The sequence below is a fragment of the Myotis daubentonii genome, chromosome 9 (genome assembly GCF_963259705.1).
Source record: "Myotis daubentonii chromosome 9, mMyoDau2.1, whole genome shotgun sequence".
NCBI classification, from domain to species: Eukaryota; Metazoa; Chordata; class Mammalia; order Chiroptera; family Vespertilionidae; genus Myotis; species Myotis daubentonii.
In genome coordinates this window covers 56,095,959-56,110,808 of record NC_081848.1, presented here as the reverse complement: position 1 = coordinate 56,110,808, position 14,850 = coordinate 56,095,959, and the positions used below count along the sequence as shown (strand labels likewise).

The following is a 14,850-nucleotide window of genomic DNA, read 5'->3' as shown; positions in this document are numbered from 1 at the left end:
TGGATACAAATTTTGCTTATCAAGAAGAATATGTTGTGACTAGTTGGCAGCTGAGTTTCATGAAGAAATTTATTAATTCTCTGGCTAGGGTGGAGCAGGTGGCCATATGGCTTTCTTTGCTTAAATTGATAGAAACATCACAGACTGGAGTTGAAAGACCTTTTCTTTAAAAAAAAAAAAAAAAAGACCTTTTCTTTAGCACTTAAGGCAGTTTAGTAAATGAAGTGAATTCTTATATTGTAAATTTTACGTGGACCTTATGTGAAATATTTAGTTGATTAGGGAAGTTCCTGTAAGCAGTCAAGCGGTCTTTCTTTTATTAAGTCCAAGTTGCCATTCTGGGACTAATAGAAACATAGACAACTAGGTACTGAATTTTTCATTTTTGTTAATTATTAGATTTCTTTTCATGTTAGTTTTTTGGTATTTGACTTCCAGTGTTTCTAGCTTTGTACGTAAAACTACTGAGAAGATTGGCACCCTTCATACAAGCCCTGATCTGAAAGTGAGACCAGAACCCAGGGGTGATGAACAGTTATGTGAAGAAGATGTGAGTCCTGTCACTTGCTCAAAGGAGGAAGACACAGAGTAAGCTCTTGCATATAAATCTGTGTAAATTCTGGAGGGGTCATCTGTCAGTGTGAAGAAAACCATATGCTATGGAAGGTATATATATGACCCTGCTCATTGTTGATTGCTAAGGTAGCTCATAAAAATGGTGAATATCACAACCCTAGCTGGTTTGGCTCAGTGGATAGAGCATCGACCTGCAGACTGAAGGGTCCTGGGTTCGATCCCAGTCAAGGGCACATGCTCGGGTTGTGGGCTCGATTCCCAATAGGGGGCATGCAGGAGGCAGCCAATCAGTGATTCTCTCTTATCATTGATGTTTCTGTTTCTCTCCCCTGTCCCTCTCTGAAATCCATAAAAATATATTTTTTAAAAATTGTGAATACCACAAATTAAATGTTGGAAAATTACATCTACCCATAGCAAATCTGTTAAGACAGTTTTAATTTAGCACAGTTGTATCTATCTCCTTCACAATTGCCTCCTTTCCAAATCTCTTCCAAGTTTTGGGATGTTAGAGAAGGAGTATTAAATTAAGAGTAAGATGACCAAGGACCTAGGCCTTGTCCTGGCTCTGCTTCTGACTAATATGTAACTTGGGGTAGGTCAGTAATATTCTCTAGCCTATAAAGTGAGAGCACTGGTATTGATGCCTTGCCTTATACTTTCTTATGATATGCTGGTGGCACAGTCCTTCTTCTGGCACAGTGTGAAGTGCCTTGTCTGTCTGGTCTCTGCTTTATCTCATGGTTCAGGGAATCTGAGCATTTGAGGCAGCACTCATTCAGGAATTGAGAGAGAGACCCATAGGCCCAGTGTGTCTGGACAGTGAGATGGAATAGAAGGCGTGTTATTCTCAGAATAACTTAGTGAATCTATATATACTTATAGAAGAAATGTACAGATATGCCTAGGCATTTTAGGCAGCCCTCAGCCTGACCTCAGCTCACCTTTCCAGCCTCATTTTTAAATTTCAGTCCTGTGGGAGAACTAGGTATGTATACTTCACTGTCTTTCTTTGTGTTGTTTTCTTCTACTTGCAGTATTTCTCCCCATATTTTCTGACACAAATACCACTTCCTTAGGAAAGTTTCCATTGTTTGCCTAGTCAGAAGAATTACTCCTTTTTTGTGTGCTTTCATAGCACAATGTATGTGCTGCTCTTTAGCATTCATTTTATTCTCTTTTAGATTATAGTTAGTTATTTGCATGCATTTCTTTTTGACTTGAGCCATTGACCATTTTGTATACTAATCTGTTTATTTCATTTAACATTAAGAACAATATCTTCCACTTAGTAAGCACTTAGAAATATTTGTCTAAGGAAGCTATAATCCCATCTAACTCTTTTCACTCTCTTCTAGGGGAATAAAAGAAGTAACTAGTCAACCTCCAGAAGAAGATAAATTCCAAGAGCTCAAAATAGCAACGGCAGAAGCAATGTGAGTATTTATGAAGGAGGAAGTTTTATAGTGAATGGGAATGACTTTTTGGGATCATCACTAGTGGTCCCGAGACAATGTTGGGCAGAGGTAGTCTCATTTGGAATTGAAATTTGAGAATTAGTATACAGTTAATGTTCTCTGTATTGTCATGTTGCCTAGGTAGTTGTTAAAGAGTAGAAAAGTAACACTTGTATTCCAGATTAGTATGCTGTATCCATTAGGTTTATTTAGCATGAAATAATTTGTTTAAAAACACACACATAAAACAAATTTCATATTTGTTTTTCTTGTATAGGACCAAGCTACAGGACCCACTGGTTTTATTTGAACCCAAATCTCTGAGAATGGTTTTACAGGAGTGGCTTTCACAGTTAGAAAAAACATTTGCCATGAAGGACTTTGCAGGCATTTCAGGCACCTGCAACTCATCCACGACATTGAACGAGGATGTACTATTGTTTGATGAGTCAAAAAATGGAATATTGGTTGAAGATAATGAAAAAGAAAAAAGGGACTCTTTAGGCAATGAAGAAACTGTTGATCACAAGGCATGTGAATCTGTAAATAGTCTGAGGGAGCCCTTGCATGACCTCTTTCGAGTATGTTCTCCATGGAGCATAGCAAACGGTCTCTGGAAGGACCTGGCTGAATTGACAACATTGTGTTTAGAATTGAATGTACTGAATTCTGAGATCAAAAGCACAAGTGAACATGAGGACCACACTTTGCAAGAGCACTCTTCTGAAATTCTGGCTTGTCAGTTCCTAAAGAAGTACTTTTTTCTCCTGGACTTGAAGAGAGCAAAGGAGAGTATCAAGCTTACTTATGCAAACAATCATTGTGTTTGGGATACTTTTATCGAAGGATTGAAAGGTAATAGTCAGATTGCCTTACTAAAGGTAGAAATTGATATAGAGCACCTTGGCATTTTTGAGTTGAAAATACAAGAATTAAGTAGAAAATTACCTCTATTCTGGTTAAACTCGATTCTTTTTTACACAACTTAATTTTTAATAGTTCTTCAAATATTGCTTTAATTTGCATCCGTATCATAAGAAATTAGTTTTCTTTCTTTCAACCATATTTAGAAAGTGACAGCAGTGTTAGAGAAGTTGGGGTTAAAGTAAGATTTTTATAATTATAGATATATAAAAATGAAAAAATCCCTCTGAGTAACTTACTAATATTTAGTAATATTAGTAATGTTTACCATTTATTGAGTACTATTGTGTGCCACTATTTTTGCTAAACACTTTCCAGGCATTGTTTCGTTTTGTCCTTATAACAATCTTCAGAGGAGATGGTGAGGAAACAGGCACAGGGAGATTATAATCATTAACTAGGTTACACTGCTGTACTATCTCATGAAATATTAACTCAGATATTGCAGAAGTTTATTTCTTATATACTAGTTCAAGGCAGATGTTTCAGGTCAGTAGGCAGCTCTCTTCCATATGGTAATCGAGAGTTCCAAATTCCTTTCATTTTTTTTTGAGTTCCATCCTCTTTTGGGTTTGTGATTGAGATTGGGTTGTTATGTGCTAGAGAAAGCACATGGAGGGTCAAACATGCTCTTACTTATAGGCTTGGCCTGGTGGTTGCTTACATCTCTTCTGTTCACTTATCACATGACCCTATTTAACTGCAAAGGAGACTGGGAAATGTAACCTATCCAGGTGTCCAGAAGGAAGAGAATGTATGTGGCCGAAAAGCTTGTATGTCTGCCTTGGAGATTTGGTTGACAGCCAGCAGTCTTTCTTTTACACTTGATTGAAGGTCACACTATTTGTCATCCTCATGTAGAAACCAGCTCTCATACTCCAGAGACCATGCATGTGCTTTCTACTGCATAGGCCCATGTTTTTGAAGAGGTGAATTTTTTAAATTCAACATTCTGCTTGAATCAAAGATGCCGTCTGTCTTATACTTGGTTTAGACTTTAAACACACTTTTCATTTATTAGAAAAGTGAATAGTCACAAGACAAAATACATTTTTATATTATTGACTTAAAGATCTTTTTGTTTTCTAGAAAATGGATTTATAATATCTGCTTCCCTTGCAACGATGTTGTAATTATTGAAAACAGCCTTTTAACTACAAGTGGTTTTTAATTAGATCATAATTCACTTTATTTATCATACATGGCTTTAAATAAATTGGCTATTCTCAAAAGTCAAGTCTTTGTTCAGAGAAAGAAGTTTTTCTATACATGTTTAAGAAACAAATAGGTCAGTCCAGCCAGTGTGGCTCTCAGCAATTGAGCATCAACCCAGGAACCAAGAGGTCATTGATTCGATTCTCAGGCAGGGCACATGCCCGAGTTTCAGGTTCCATCCCCAGTAGGGGGCATACAGGAGGCAGCCAATGATGATGTTTCTCTCTGTCCCTCTCCCTTTTCTCTAAAAATCAATAAAAACATATTTAAAAATAGGTCAAAATTTTTAAATTAATTTAATTAAATTGGAATAACTTATTTTGTTTCAAAAGATGGCAGAGGGGCGCTGGTTCTAGAAAAACAGGAATTTGGCATTGATAGTATACATATATACTGTATATCTCTTTTTCAAGGGTAATAGAGACATATATTGGTGATCTCTTACTTTTTCTTGTTTAAAACTTGTAATATGCTTGGCCTCCCAATTTGGTTTTAAGGTTCTTAAAAGCAGAGGTCGTATCTTGTCCTTGTTTGTCTCTCCTGCAGTGCTTAATGAGCATAGGGCCTTGCACAGGGTAGGTGCATGAATCATGGTTGTTGAACCAATGTGTTCATGAATTAAATATTTACAGTTATGAGATGAAGGGAAAAAGGTATGTTTTATCTTTCAGAAATGGCAAGTTCCAATCCTACATATAGGGAGATGGAAGAAGGAGATCTACCAACAAAATTAAAATTAGTGGATGACTCGGTCCCTTTTGACAGTCCTTTGTTGATTGCTTATGCTACCCAGTAAGTTGTTGTGTATGTTGTTTATATGAACTAAATCACATGCATATTTTTTTTTGTCTTAATCTGTAAAGTTTTATTCAGTTGCATGTTGGTCAGCTTCTTGTTAGTATATTTGTTTCTAATAAGTACTTAGATAATGTAACCAAGCTATATCATCTCACTGGAGTTGGAGACTAATATGTTTTGTTTTTAAATGCAGATTGTATGAGAAGTTTGGGGAATCTGCCCTTCGATCCTTGATCAAGTTTTACCCATCAATTTTGCCTTCGGATGTCATGCAACTTTGTCATCATCATCCTGCTCAGTTTTTGGCCTATTTAGACAGTCTAGTGAAATCAAGGCCTGAAGATCACCGGTAAGAAGGCGAGAATTACTAGTATTTGTTGACTTTTCTTTCTTCAGATAGGGTATTATCTCTCTTGTATAGCAGTTGTAGCATTTTTACTGTCAGCTGCCATAGAATTGAGGCATCTACAATGGGAGAGAAGGATTTGGGCAGTTGAAATTAGACTGAGGTTTCATTTTCTATCTCCACACAGCCCCCGTTATTGAGACTGGCTATTCTTCCCACCCTGCACCACCACCCCTCTTCTTCCTTCGATTGATTCATATTTGCCATACTGACTTTTATTTCTCTTTTTATTTTTGGCTGTTTGGTATTTTCCTTACTATCTTGGGGCTCACCTGTTCATTTAAAAGGCTATTAGACTTTCACCAGCTTTTCTAGACATTTTGTAGCAGAAGTTATTTTCAAGTTATTTTATTCACTATATGATACCTCTAATGTTTTCACATCCCCACAATTTATGTTTCCTTTCTCAGCATGAAAAGTGGTGACTTTTCTCCCCTATTTTCTGTCTCTTAGGCAGTCCTTCCTTGAGTCCCTTCTGCAACCAGAGTCTTTAAGATTGGATTGGCTGCTGTTAGCAGTGTCCCATGATGCTCCCCCAAGCACAAGCACTATGGATGATGAAGGAAATCCCAGGTATAGAAATCCTCTTTTAAAGCTCTGATGTTCCTTTGGAATGGAGCTGGTTTATTCACATATAGCATTCTGGGCTTACTTCAGGAACAGCTCTGGAAGAGACTGAGCCAAGTTATGGTAGTAACGAGATTGAGTGCACTTCCTAGTGGTTCTGAATATTTTTTAGTTATAGATCCTATTAAGAACCTGATTTCTCCTAGAAAAATGCATATCCATGCAAAATTTTGCACAGAAAACAAAACTGACCCTTTTAAGCTCTTTCATGGACCCACATTAAGAGCTCTTGATAACCAAACCTGTGTTAGAAGTGTTACATGCACCTCTCATAGACACCAGAGCGGTGTTATCGGAAAGCCCCCTGAAGGAAGAGGGCTGTCCCCACCTTGATTCTTGTCTTGTTCATAAGAATGAATTCTAACGAGTGGCTCCCAGATAATTGTGTTGTGTTAAAGTGAATTTATTAAGAAAGTAATTTAAAAAGTAAGGCATGCAAATTTATTAAAGGAACAAGGCAAGCAAATACATCATTCTGCATAACGCACGGATGGGCTCTCTTGGCTAATCCCAGGAGTTAGTGGGGTGGGGATTGAGGGCGGGGGGTGGGTTTGCCTTATATACTTTTTTGTCTATAGATTTTAAAACTCCTCTGCCAAATATCTTGGCTAATTTTTAAGGTCCCCTTTTTACTTTGTTTTGGCTTGCCTAGAATTTGTGAGAAGCACCTGCCAATTTTATCTTGCCAAGCCCCGAGACTGCTGGCTTTTCTGTTTAGGGAATGGGATGAGATAAGACTGCATTCTTCCTTCTTCTTTCTCCTTCCTCATTTCTCTATGCTGTCTTTGGAGACACATTAACCATTTGCTCTCAAATGTCCTTAGCTGGGGAAGATAAGGGCTTGTTATTTACAAGCTAGCTGCAAGCTGTTCAAACTGCTTGGCCTTATTTTAATTTTCTTGTCTCAGTTTCCCTATTCCTCCTGCCCTGGAATTTTTGTAGTTTTTTGCTATCCTGTAACAGAAGGGAAAAAATTGTGCATATGTGCTTGTGTGTATTTTCTCCCCAGAAATTTCTAGACATACCTGATTTAGGATTTAAAAAAATAGAATTCATAAAAAATACACACTGATACTTATAATGTGTCACAAATGATTCTTGTATTTTCCTGCAGAGAAGCTTTAAAAGCCCCCAAAGACCTATCCTATATGCCTAAACTAAAGGTCTGGAAGGATATACAGTGGCTATCTGACTGGATGAAAGTATAGGCTTCTTTCTTTTGTTTTTGATTACCTAAAAATGTCTAATTTTAAATAATAAGTAGGTATTTGTGATAGGAAAAATGTTTTTAATTTTTCAAAATTCAAGTAAAAATGTTTGAAAAATATAATAATGGAACAAATATAATTAAATTCTGCTCTTACCTATTAGATGACTAATAAGCATTTTGTAGAATTTATTTCCTATCTAATTTAGGGAGTTTTTCATTTCACAGGCCTCATTCACACTTGTTTTCCTGGGGTTACAGTCAGCTGATCCTTCATCTAATTAAACTACCTGCAGATTTTACAACCAAAGAGAAAATGACTGACATCTGCAGGTCTCGTGGGTAAGAGAATTTTCTTAGAAGCTGAAGTTAAGATTAGAATCATTTCAGTTAATAACTTTGTAGTAATTAAGGGCCTGAATTGATATACTTTATTGTTTGCGAATACTCTTTGCTACAGGAAAGTATCTTACGTAATAGTTAAGTACACAAACTTTTCCTTTCAATATTTGTGCACATTTTTTCATATTTGTGCCTATTTGTGGGTGGGGCCACAACATTAGTAACAGAGAAACAGAATTTCCAGAGGACGAGGCCCAGAAATCAGGATTTTAAAAAGATTCCCAAGTGATTTTAATGTGCAGCCAAGGTTGAGAACCACTGGCTTAGTTGCTAACCCCAGGCATACAGATGGTATTTAATTAAGCTCTAGACTGTGATTTGAATTATAATTGCTATAGGGTTGTCCAAATTGGGAAGGATCAGAATGTTCTCAGGAGAATTGCTAGTGAAGGACTCAGGGAGGAGATGAAACTTTGGAGGTAAGCCCTGAAGGCTGGATAGGATTTGTATTTAAAAGGAGCCAGGAGGAGGGCTGGTGAGGCTTACGAAACAAGAATAAGGGCAGGAAAACCTGACATTACTTTTTATTCATACCACATGTTAGTCAGTTACTTATTGCCTAGCCATGTTATCATATGGCTCCCCCTGGATTATAATCTTTTGAAGATAGGGACCTGTTTCTTCCTGTTCCCTTATAATGGCAGGTACTTGATACATGTGTATTTATTGATAATGAAGGATGAAACTTGCCAGATGGTGGGTGATGATATCATGGAGGACCTTGAAAGTTGGTCAGAAGAATTTAGTCATCAGTAGAGACCTTTTAGACTTTTGCGTATGACATAAAAATGGAACTTTCTGGAAATCATTTTTGGTGTCATACATGAGAAAGGTTGGAGACAGAAAGGTCAGCTTAAAAGCTATGGCAGTAATTCATTCTTAACTGAATTGGCGATTAGTAAGGCAGCAAAAGGACTACATCCAAGGGACATTTAGAAGGAAAATGCAGTGGGATTTATAATACTGGATATAGCAAATGAAGGGGGAGAAGAGTCAAGGAGAACTTTCACATTTGGAGAAAATATGCTAATTTGTTTTGAATCTTTACATTTATAAAGTATGTATATATATAAAGTTATAATTGGTGCTTGGCCTTGAATGTCAGTATTTACCACTAGCTTTTATTCTTTTTTCTTATATACTCCAGATCAGGGCTTTCAAAACTTTATGGTAATGGAAATATTCTGCACTGTCCAATATGATAGCCATTAGCTACATGTGACCATTGAGTATTTGAAATATGGATTGGTCAGCTGAAGAACTGACTTTTAAATTTTATTTACTTTTACTTAATTTAAATTTAAATAGCCACATGCACCTAGTATCTTTTATAATGGACTGTGCAGCTCCAGATAAATTCACTGCCTTTTATTCCTTTCTTCAACTTTGGTTTCTTTAAAGTTTCTGGCCTGGATATCTTACTCTCTGTTTGGAGCTGGAGAGAAGAAGAGAGGCCTTCACCAACATAGTATATTTGAATGATATGAGCCTGATGGATGGGGACAGTGGTATGTAAATCCCATTTGTTTACTCTTGGTTGTATTTTAGAAGTCACTTCAGACCTTCAATAAATTTGGTGGACATTTCAGTGATCATGTATATAATTCTAGCTAGCTGTCAAATTTGTAGTTTGTTTTTTAAAATTCTGTATCACTTGGTAATTATCTATACTAATAAAAGGGTAATATGCTAATTAGACCAGGTTGACCGGACATTTTCCGGATGTCCCACTTCCTTCCGGACAAAGTCATGGTTGCAGGGGCCGAGGTGGAGGCGGTTAGGGGTGATCAGGCCGTCAGGGGAGCAAGCAGTTAGGGGTGCTCCGGCTGGCGGGGGAGCAAGCAGTTAGGCATGAGATCAGGCTGGCGAGGGGGAGCAAGCAGTTAGGGGGGCAATCAATCCAGCAGGGGAGAGCAGTTAGGGGGTGATCAGTCCAGCAGGGGAGAGCAGTTAGGGGGTGATCAGGCCAGCAGGGGAGAACAGTTAGGGGCGATCAGGCTGGCAGGGGAGGGCATTTGGGGGGCGATCAGGCCAGCAGGAGAGGGCAGTTGGGTGCAATCAGGCAGGCCGGGGAGTGGTTAGGGGGCGATCAGGTCGGCAGGCAGAGGTGGTTAGGGGCGATCAGGCAGGCAGGCAGGTGAGCAGTTAGGAGCCAGTGGTCCTGGATTGTAAGAGGGATGTCTGACTGCCGGTTTAGGGCTGGTCCCACAAGGGGTCCCAGATTGGAGAGGGTGCAGAGGCCAGGCTGAGGACCCTCCCCACCCCCCCCACACGAATTTCGTGCACCGGGCCTCTAGTAAATATATAAGGATAGTGCATTTATGTGTTTGTCTAAGATCTGTCTCCTTTGCTGTAAGTCCCAGAAGAGTTCTTCATTGCACATTCAGTGCCCAGCATAGAATATGCCCTGGGTAATTAATGAGTCAATGAAAGAATATTGAAGTTAATTTTGTGACTTTTCCTTGTCATGAACTATTTATTCAGCAGATGTTCAGAAAACATCTTTGTGTTAGGGTGATGAGATTATGTTCTCTAATATTTGTATGTTGCAACTAAATGTTTTCATAAACTGTTTTGACTGTCTCCTATGTGCAGGCAGAGTACAAAGAGCAGTCAGAGCCAATATTTCTATGTTTTTGTGTGTTTGTGTAGGTTGGATCCCAGAAACCATGGAGGAGTGGAAACTTCTCCTACATCTTGTTCAGAACAAAAACACAAAGCCAGACCCCCAGAATTCACCAAATGGGAGCTTCAGTGATGGGCCTTCCCCTGTTAACCTGGAGAATGTAGCACTGCTGTTAGCTAAGGCCATGGGTCCAGATCGGGCCTGGTCACTGCTACAGGAATGTGGTTTGACACTTGAGCTGTCAGAGAGATTTACCAGAACCTGCAATATCCTAAGGATTGCTGAGAAAAGACAGAGGTAATACCTGTCTGTCATGCCCTCTCCATAGGTGCTTCAGGAATGTGGAAACCCAAGATTTTCTGAGGGGGATGGGACTAGAGAGATCATCCAGTCCCAACCCCTAACAACAGATGAGGAGACTGAGACTCACCTGTTGATTAAGGTGATTAAGGGAAGAGGCTAAAGTAATACTTTGTTCACAATCATGACCAAGGCAGTTTGGATTAATGTGAATGAATATCAAAATCTGATGTGTACTCAGTTCTTTAAGAATATTATTGGTATCAAATACCTAATTGTCTTAGGTTTTTTGTTTGTCTTTTTAGTTGTGGTCAAGTACAGATAACATAAAATTAACCATCTTAACCATTTTTTAGTGTTTGGTTCAGTAATGTTATGTGTATCCATATCATTGTGCAGCTTAATTCCAGAGCTTTTTTCATCTTGCAAAGCTCTCAACCCATTAAACAATAACTTCTCATTTTCCCCTCCACCCAGCCCCAGCAACTGCCATTCTACTTTCTGTCTCTGTGATTTGACTATTCTAAGTATCTAATTTAAATGGAATTATGCAGTATTTGTCTTTTTGTAACCGGCTTATTTCACTTAGTGTAATGTCCTCAAGGTTCATCTATATTGTAGCAAGTGTCAGAATTCCCTTCCTTTTCTAAGGCTAAATAATATTCTATAATATGTGCATACCACATTTTGTTTATGCACTCATTTGTCAATGGACACTTGGGTTGCTTCTACCTCTTGTCTATGTGAGTAATGCTGCTATAAACATGATTGTATAAAATGTCTCTCTGAGACTTTGCTTTCAATTTTTTGGGGTATGCCCAGAAGTGGAATTGCTGGATCATATGGTAATTTAATTTTTTGAGGAACTGCTATAACTGTTTTCCATAGAGGCTCACCATTTTATATTCTTGTTCACAATGCACAAGGGTTCCAATTTCTCTACATTCTTCAATACTAGTTATTTTCTGTTTTTTTTTTTTGTTTGTTTTTTTGGTGTGTGTGTTTAATAATAGTTGTCCTATGGTGGTATCTTATTGTGGTTCTTATTTGCATTTCTCTAATAATTAGTGATGTTGAGCATCTTTTTAATGTGCTTGTTGCCATTTGTATGTCATCTTGGAAAAGTACCTATTCAAGTGTTTTGCTCATTTTCAGTTGCACTATTTGTTTTTTTGTTGTATGAGTTTGTATACATTTTGTATATTAATCTCTAAAGATATATGATTTGCAAATGTATTCTATTCTGTAGGACAGGATGCCTTTTCACTCTGTTGATTGTGTCTTTCTTTTTTTTTTAAAAAAAATATATTTTATTGATTTTTTACAGAGAGGAAGGGAGAGAGATAGAGAGTTAGAAACATCGATGAGAGAGAAACATCGATCAGCTGCCTCCTGCACATCTCCCACTGGGGATATGTGTGCAACCCAGGTACATGCCCTTGACCAGAACCGAACCCGGGACCCTTCAGTCCGCAGGCCGACACTCTATCCACTGAGCCAAACCGGTTTCGGCCATTGTGTCTTTCAATGCTTAGAGTCAGAAAGCTTTTGAATCCTCTATTTGTAGTTTTTAAAGTTTCTTTGTAAAGAATGAACAATGAGAACTAAATTTACTTGTTTCTTTTCTTTGTGATTTCAGAGCCTTGATACAAAGTATGCTTGAAAAATGTGATCGGTTTCTCTGGTCTCAGCAGGCCTAGTGGAAGAACATTCAACAGGATGTCATAACATTTTAAGGAAAATGGAATCATGCTCCTGAATCTTCGGAATGTGTTTGTTATTGAAGGAAAGGCACCACTTGAAAACCCTGCTGCCTTATTGGGAGTACTTTGGCCAGTGCCTGTAACCTCTGTATTTATGGCTTATCTGTGACCTCAGTGATTCTCAACCAAAATTGAATCTTGAAAGGAATTGGTCCTTGTTTGCTGATATGAAGAGTTCTGTAATCAGAATGTGAATGCTCACAGCTATGCAGTCCTTACTAGTATTCTGAACAACAGTGTTATTTATTTCTTGCTTGTGGATTGTAGAAGCAGAAGTTTCTCATTGTGATCACACGAAGACAGATCATTTAATTGACAGGAGTTGAATTTTTTTTATTCTTGTCTAGGGCAGTTGAGAAATTACTGAAATATGACCTGGTGTAATGGAATTAATACAAAAAAAAAGTGAAACACTGAAGACTCAAATTAGATATGTAAGTGAAATGGCCCCATATTTAATTTGAACTAATTTAAAATACATTTTTTCTAGTATTTGACATTTTATAATCTGAATTTGACATTTTATACAACTGATTAATTCATTACTGATAATGTTTTAACTTGAATTGTTCCTAAACAGAGTACTTCAAAGAAATCATGCACTTTTAGAAATTATTTTTTTAAAGTCACAATAAAGAAAGGCTAAAACTAATGAAGACTGAAGCAAGTGCTTGTATTATTTAAGCCAAGTACTAGATTGCGATTTGTCAGACTTCTATAGATATAGCATGTTATATTAATAATAAATATAAAATCTGATTGAAGTTTTCATTTGAATAGAATATAGACATGAAGTTTATTGTGAGCAATTTGTAGGAAGGTATGCGTTAGACTCAGTGTGGAGTAAGCAAAGTGTTGGGTACTTGAACGATTCACTTTCTTTTTTTTTTTTCATTTATAACACAGCCAGAGATCTATAGACAAAATTACTGTCATACTTTCACATGACATTTAGGTATGATATAACCTGATGGGTTAAAGAGATTGTCAGAGAAAAAGTTCACAAAGCTTCTTAGAATTTTGAGAAACCTCACGATTCTGGGCAACAGTGTGTGGTGGCAGTAAGGGTGTGGGGTGGTAATGGTGGTGGGGTATGTGTGTGTGTGGTATTTCCCCATACTAAGTTCTCCACCAGCTTTGTGTCCTACAATTCAAATCAATTCTTACACTATCTACATGGAGATAGCATCAGATTCTGTTGGTTAAGGGATGTTAAATAAAAACCTTTGTAGCCAAGAGCTGTTCTGAAAGAAAGGGCTTGTTGAGCCCTGTGCTAGTTGGAGAAAGGACCCAGTCCTGGGACATATAGTCGATATAGTCAATACCACCAGCAGCAGGGCAGGATGTAGAAGATGAATATTTGTCCGCAGTCTTGGAGCTGATGGAGCTTTTTTTTTTTTTTTTAATCCTCACCAGATAAGTGAAGATACATATTTTTTAGAGAGAGTGGAAGGGAGGGGACTAGAGAGAGAAACATCGACCTGAGAGAGACACATCAATTGTTAGCCTCCCGCTCTCACCCTGACCGGGGCAGGAATTGAACCTGCATCCGAGGTATGTGCCTTTGACTGGGAATGGAACCCGAGACTCTTTGGACCAAGGGCCAGCGCTCTAACCACTTAGCAACTGGGCCTAATGGAGCTTTCTAAAAATGGTTTGGAGAGGGAAGACGCAAGTTGTTTTGAAAGAATTTATATTGGCTGTAGAAAACAGAGTTGGGAAAAGGTGAAGTGGGGAAAGTTCTAGGTTAAGTGCATAGTCCTTAAGGAAGAATTGTTTACTACTTCTGGGTTGGTTGTGGACAAAAGTCCAGAAAGTTTGTGCCTGAGTAAGCAGGATGCAGTGGTGTCTGGAAATCTGCTATTATTTTTAGATAGCTGCTAGGAAGTTGATTCAAAGTTTCAGTATGCATTCAGGAATGTGAATAGTCTTTGGTTCGTCTCCAATTATAGCTGTTAACTGAATAACTCCAGTTGTCTCTTTCTCCCCCTCTCTGGCCACCTGTAATTTAATTTAGGTATTTAAGAATTTTTCTCTAGTCAGAGCTCAGTTTCCCAAGACTGCCCTCCACTTCGGACCCAGTCCCAAGTCCAGGTTGTTTACTGTGCTTCTGACTGGCTACAAGTCAGAGGTTCCCACAATTCCCTCCTCGTGTTTGATTAATTTGCTACAGTGGCTCTCAGAGCTCAGAGAAACATTTACTTACTAGATCATCAGTTTATTGTGAGAGAATATAACTGAGTAACAGTCACATGGAGTTGTTGCATAGGACAAGGTGTAAGAAAAGGGCAAGGAGCTTCTGTGCTCTCTCTGAGCTCCTCGCTCCCTGAATCTCCACATGTTCACCAAACCAGACGCTTTGGAACCCAGTCCTTTTGGGTTTTCATGAAGACTGAATTGCATAGGCGCAATTGATTAAATCATTGATCATTGGCGATAGAAATTCCGTCTCTAGCCAAAGTTGACAAACTATAGAGGGTTCTGGACTGAGCTACTCTGATTAGGGGAAGGCTTGATGCAGGGCATCTGCCCTGTATGACGCTGAGATT

General features: G+C 38.2%; 1 protein-coding gene across 14 annotated transcripts in view; it reads left to right on the top strand.

The window, feature by feature from the left end:
• The window catches only part of HPS5 (HPS5 biogenesis of lysosomal organelles complex 2 subunit 2), a 37,086-nt gene extending 24,003 nt beyond the window's left edge, over positions 1–13,083 (top strand). For 13 of the 14 annotated variants that reach the window (XM_059709082.1, XM_059709076.1, XM_059709079.1 and 10 more), the window contains 10 exons: positions 439–588; positions 1,935–2,012; positions 2,311–2,888; positions 4,844–4,964; positions 5,164–5,319; positions 5,830–5,949; positions 7,439–7,552; positions 9,014–9,120; positions 10,265–10,535; positions 12,178–13,083. In XM_059709082.1, the coding sequence (XP_059565065.1) occupies positions 439–588; positions 1,935–2,012; positions 2,311–2,888; positions 4,844–4,964; positions 5,164–5,319; positions 5,830–5,949; positions 7,439–7,552; positions 9,014–9,120; positions 10,265–10,535; positions 12,178–12,238 (1,756 nt within the window). In that variant the 3' untranslated portion in view covers positions 12,239–13,083. The remainder of the gene's footprint in view (positions 1–438; positions 589–1,934; positions 2,013–2,310; positions 2,889–4,843; positions 4,965–5,163; positions 5,320–5,829; positions 5,950–7,438; positions 7,553–9,013; positions 9,121–10,264; positions 10,536–12,177) is intronic. The other variant, XM_059709087.1, reaches the window with a different exon arrangement.
• Positions 13,084–14,850: the final 1,767 nt, after the last annotated feature.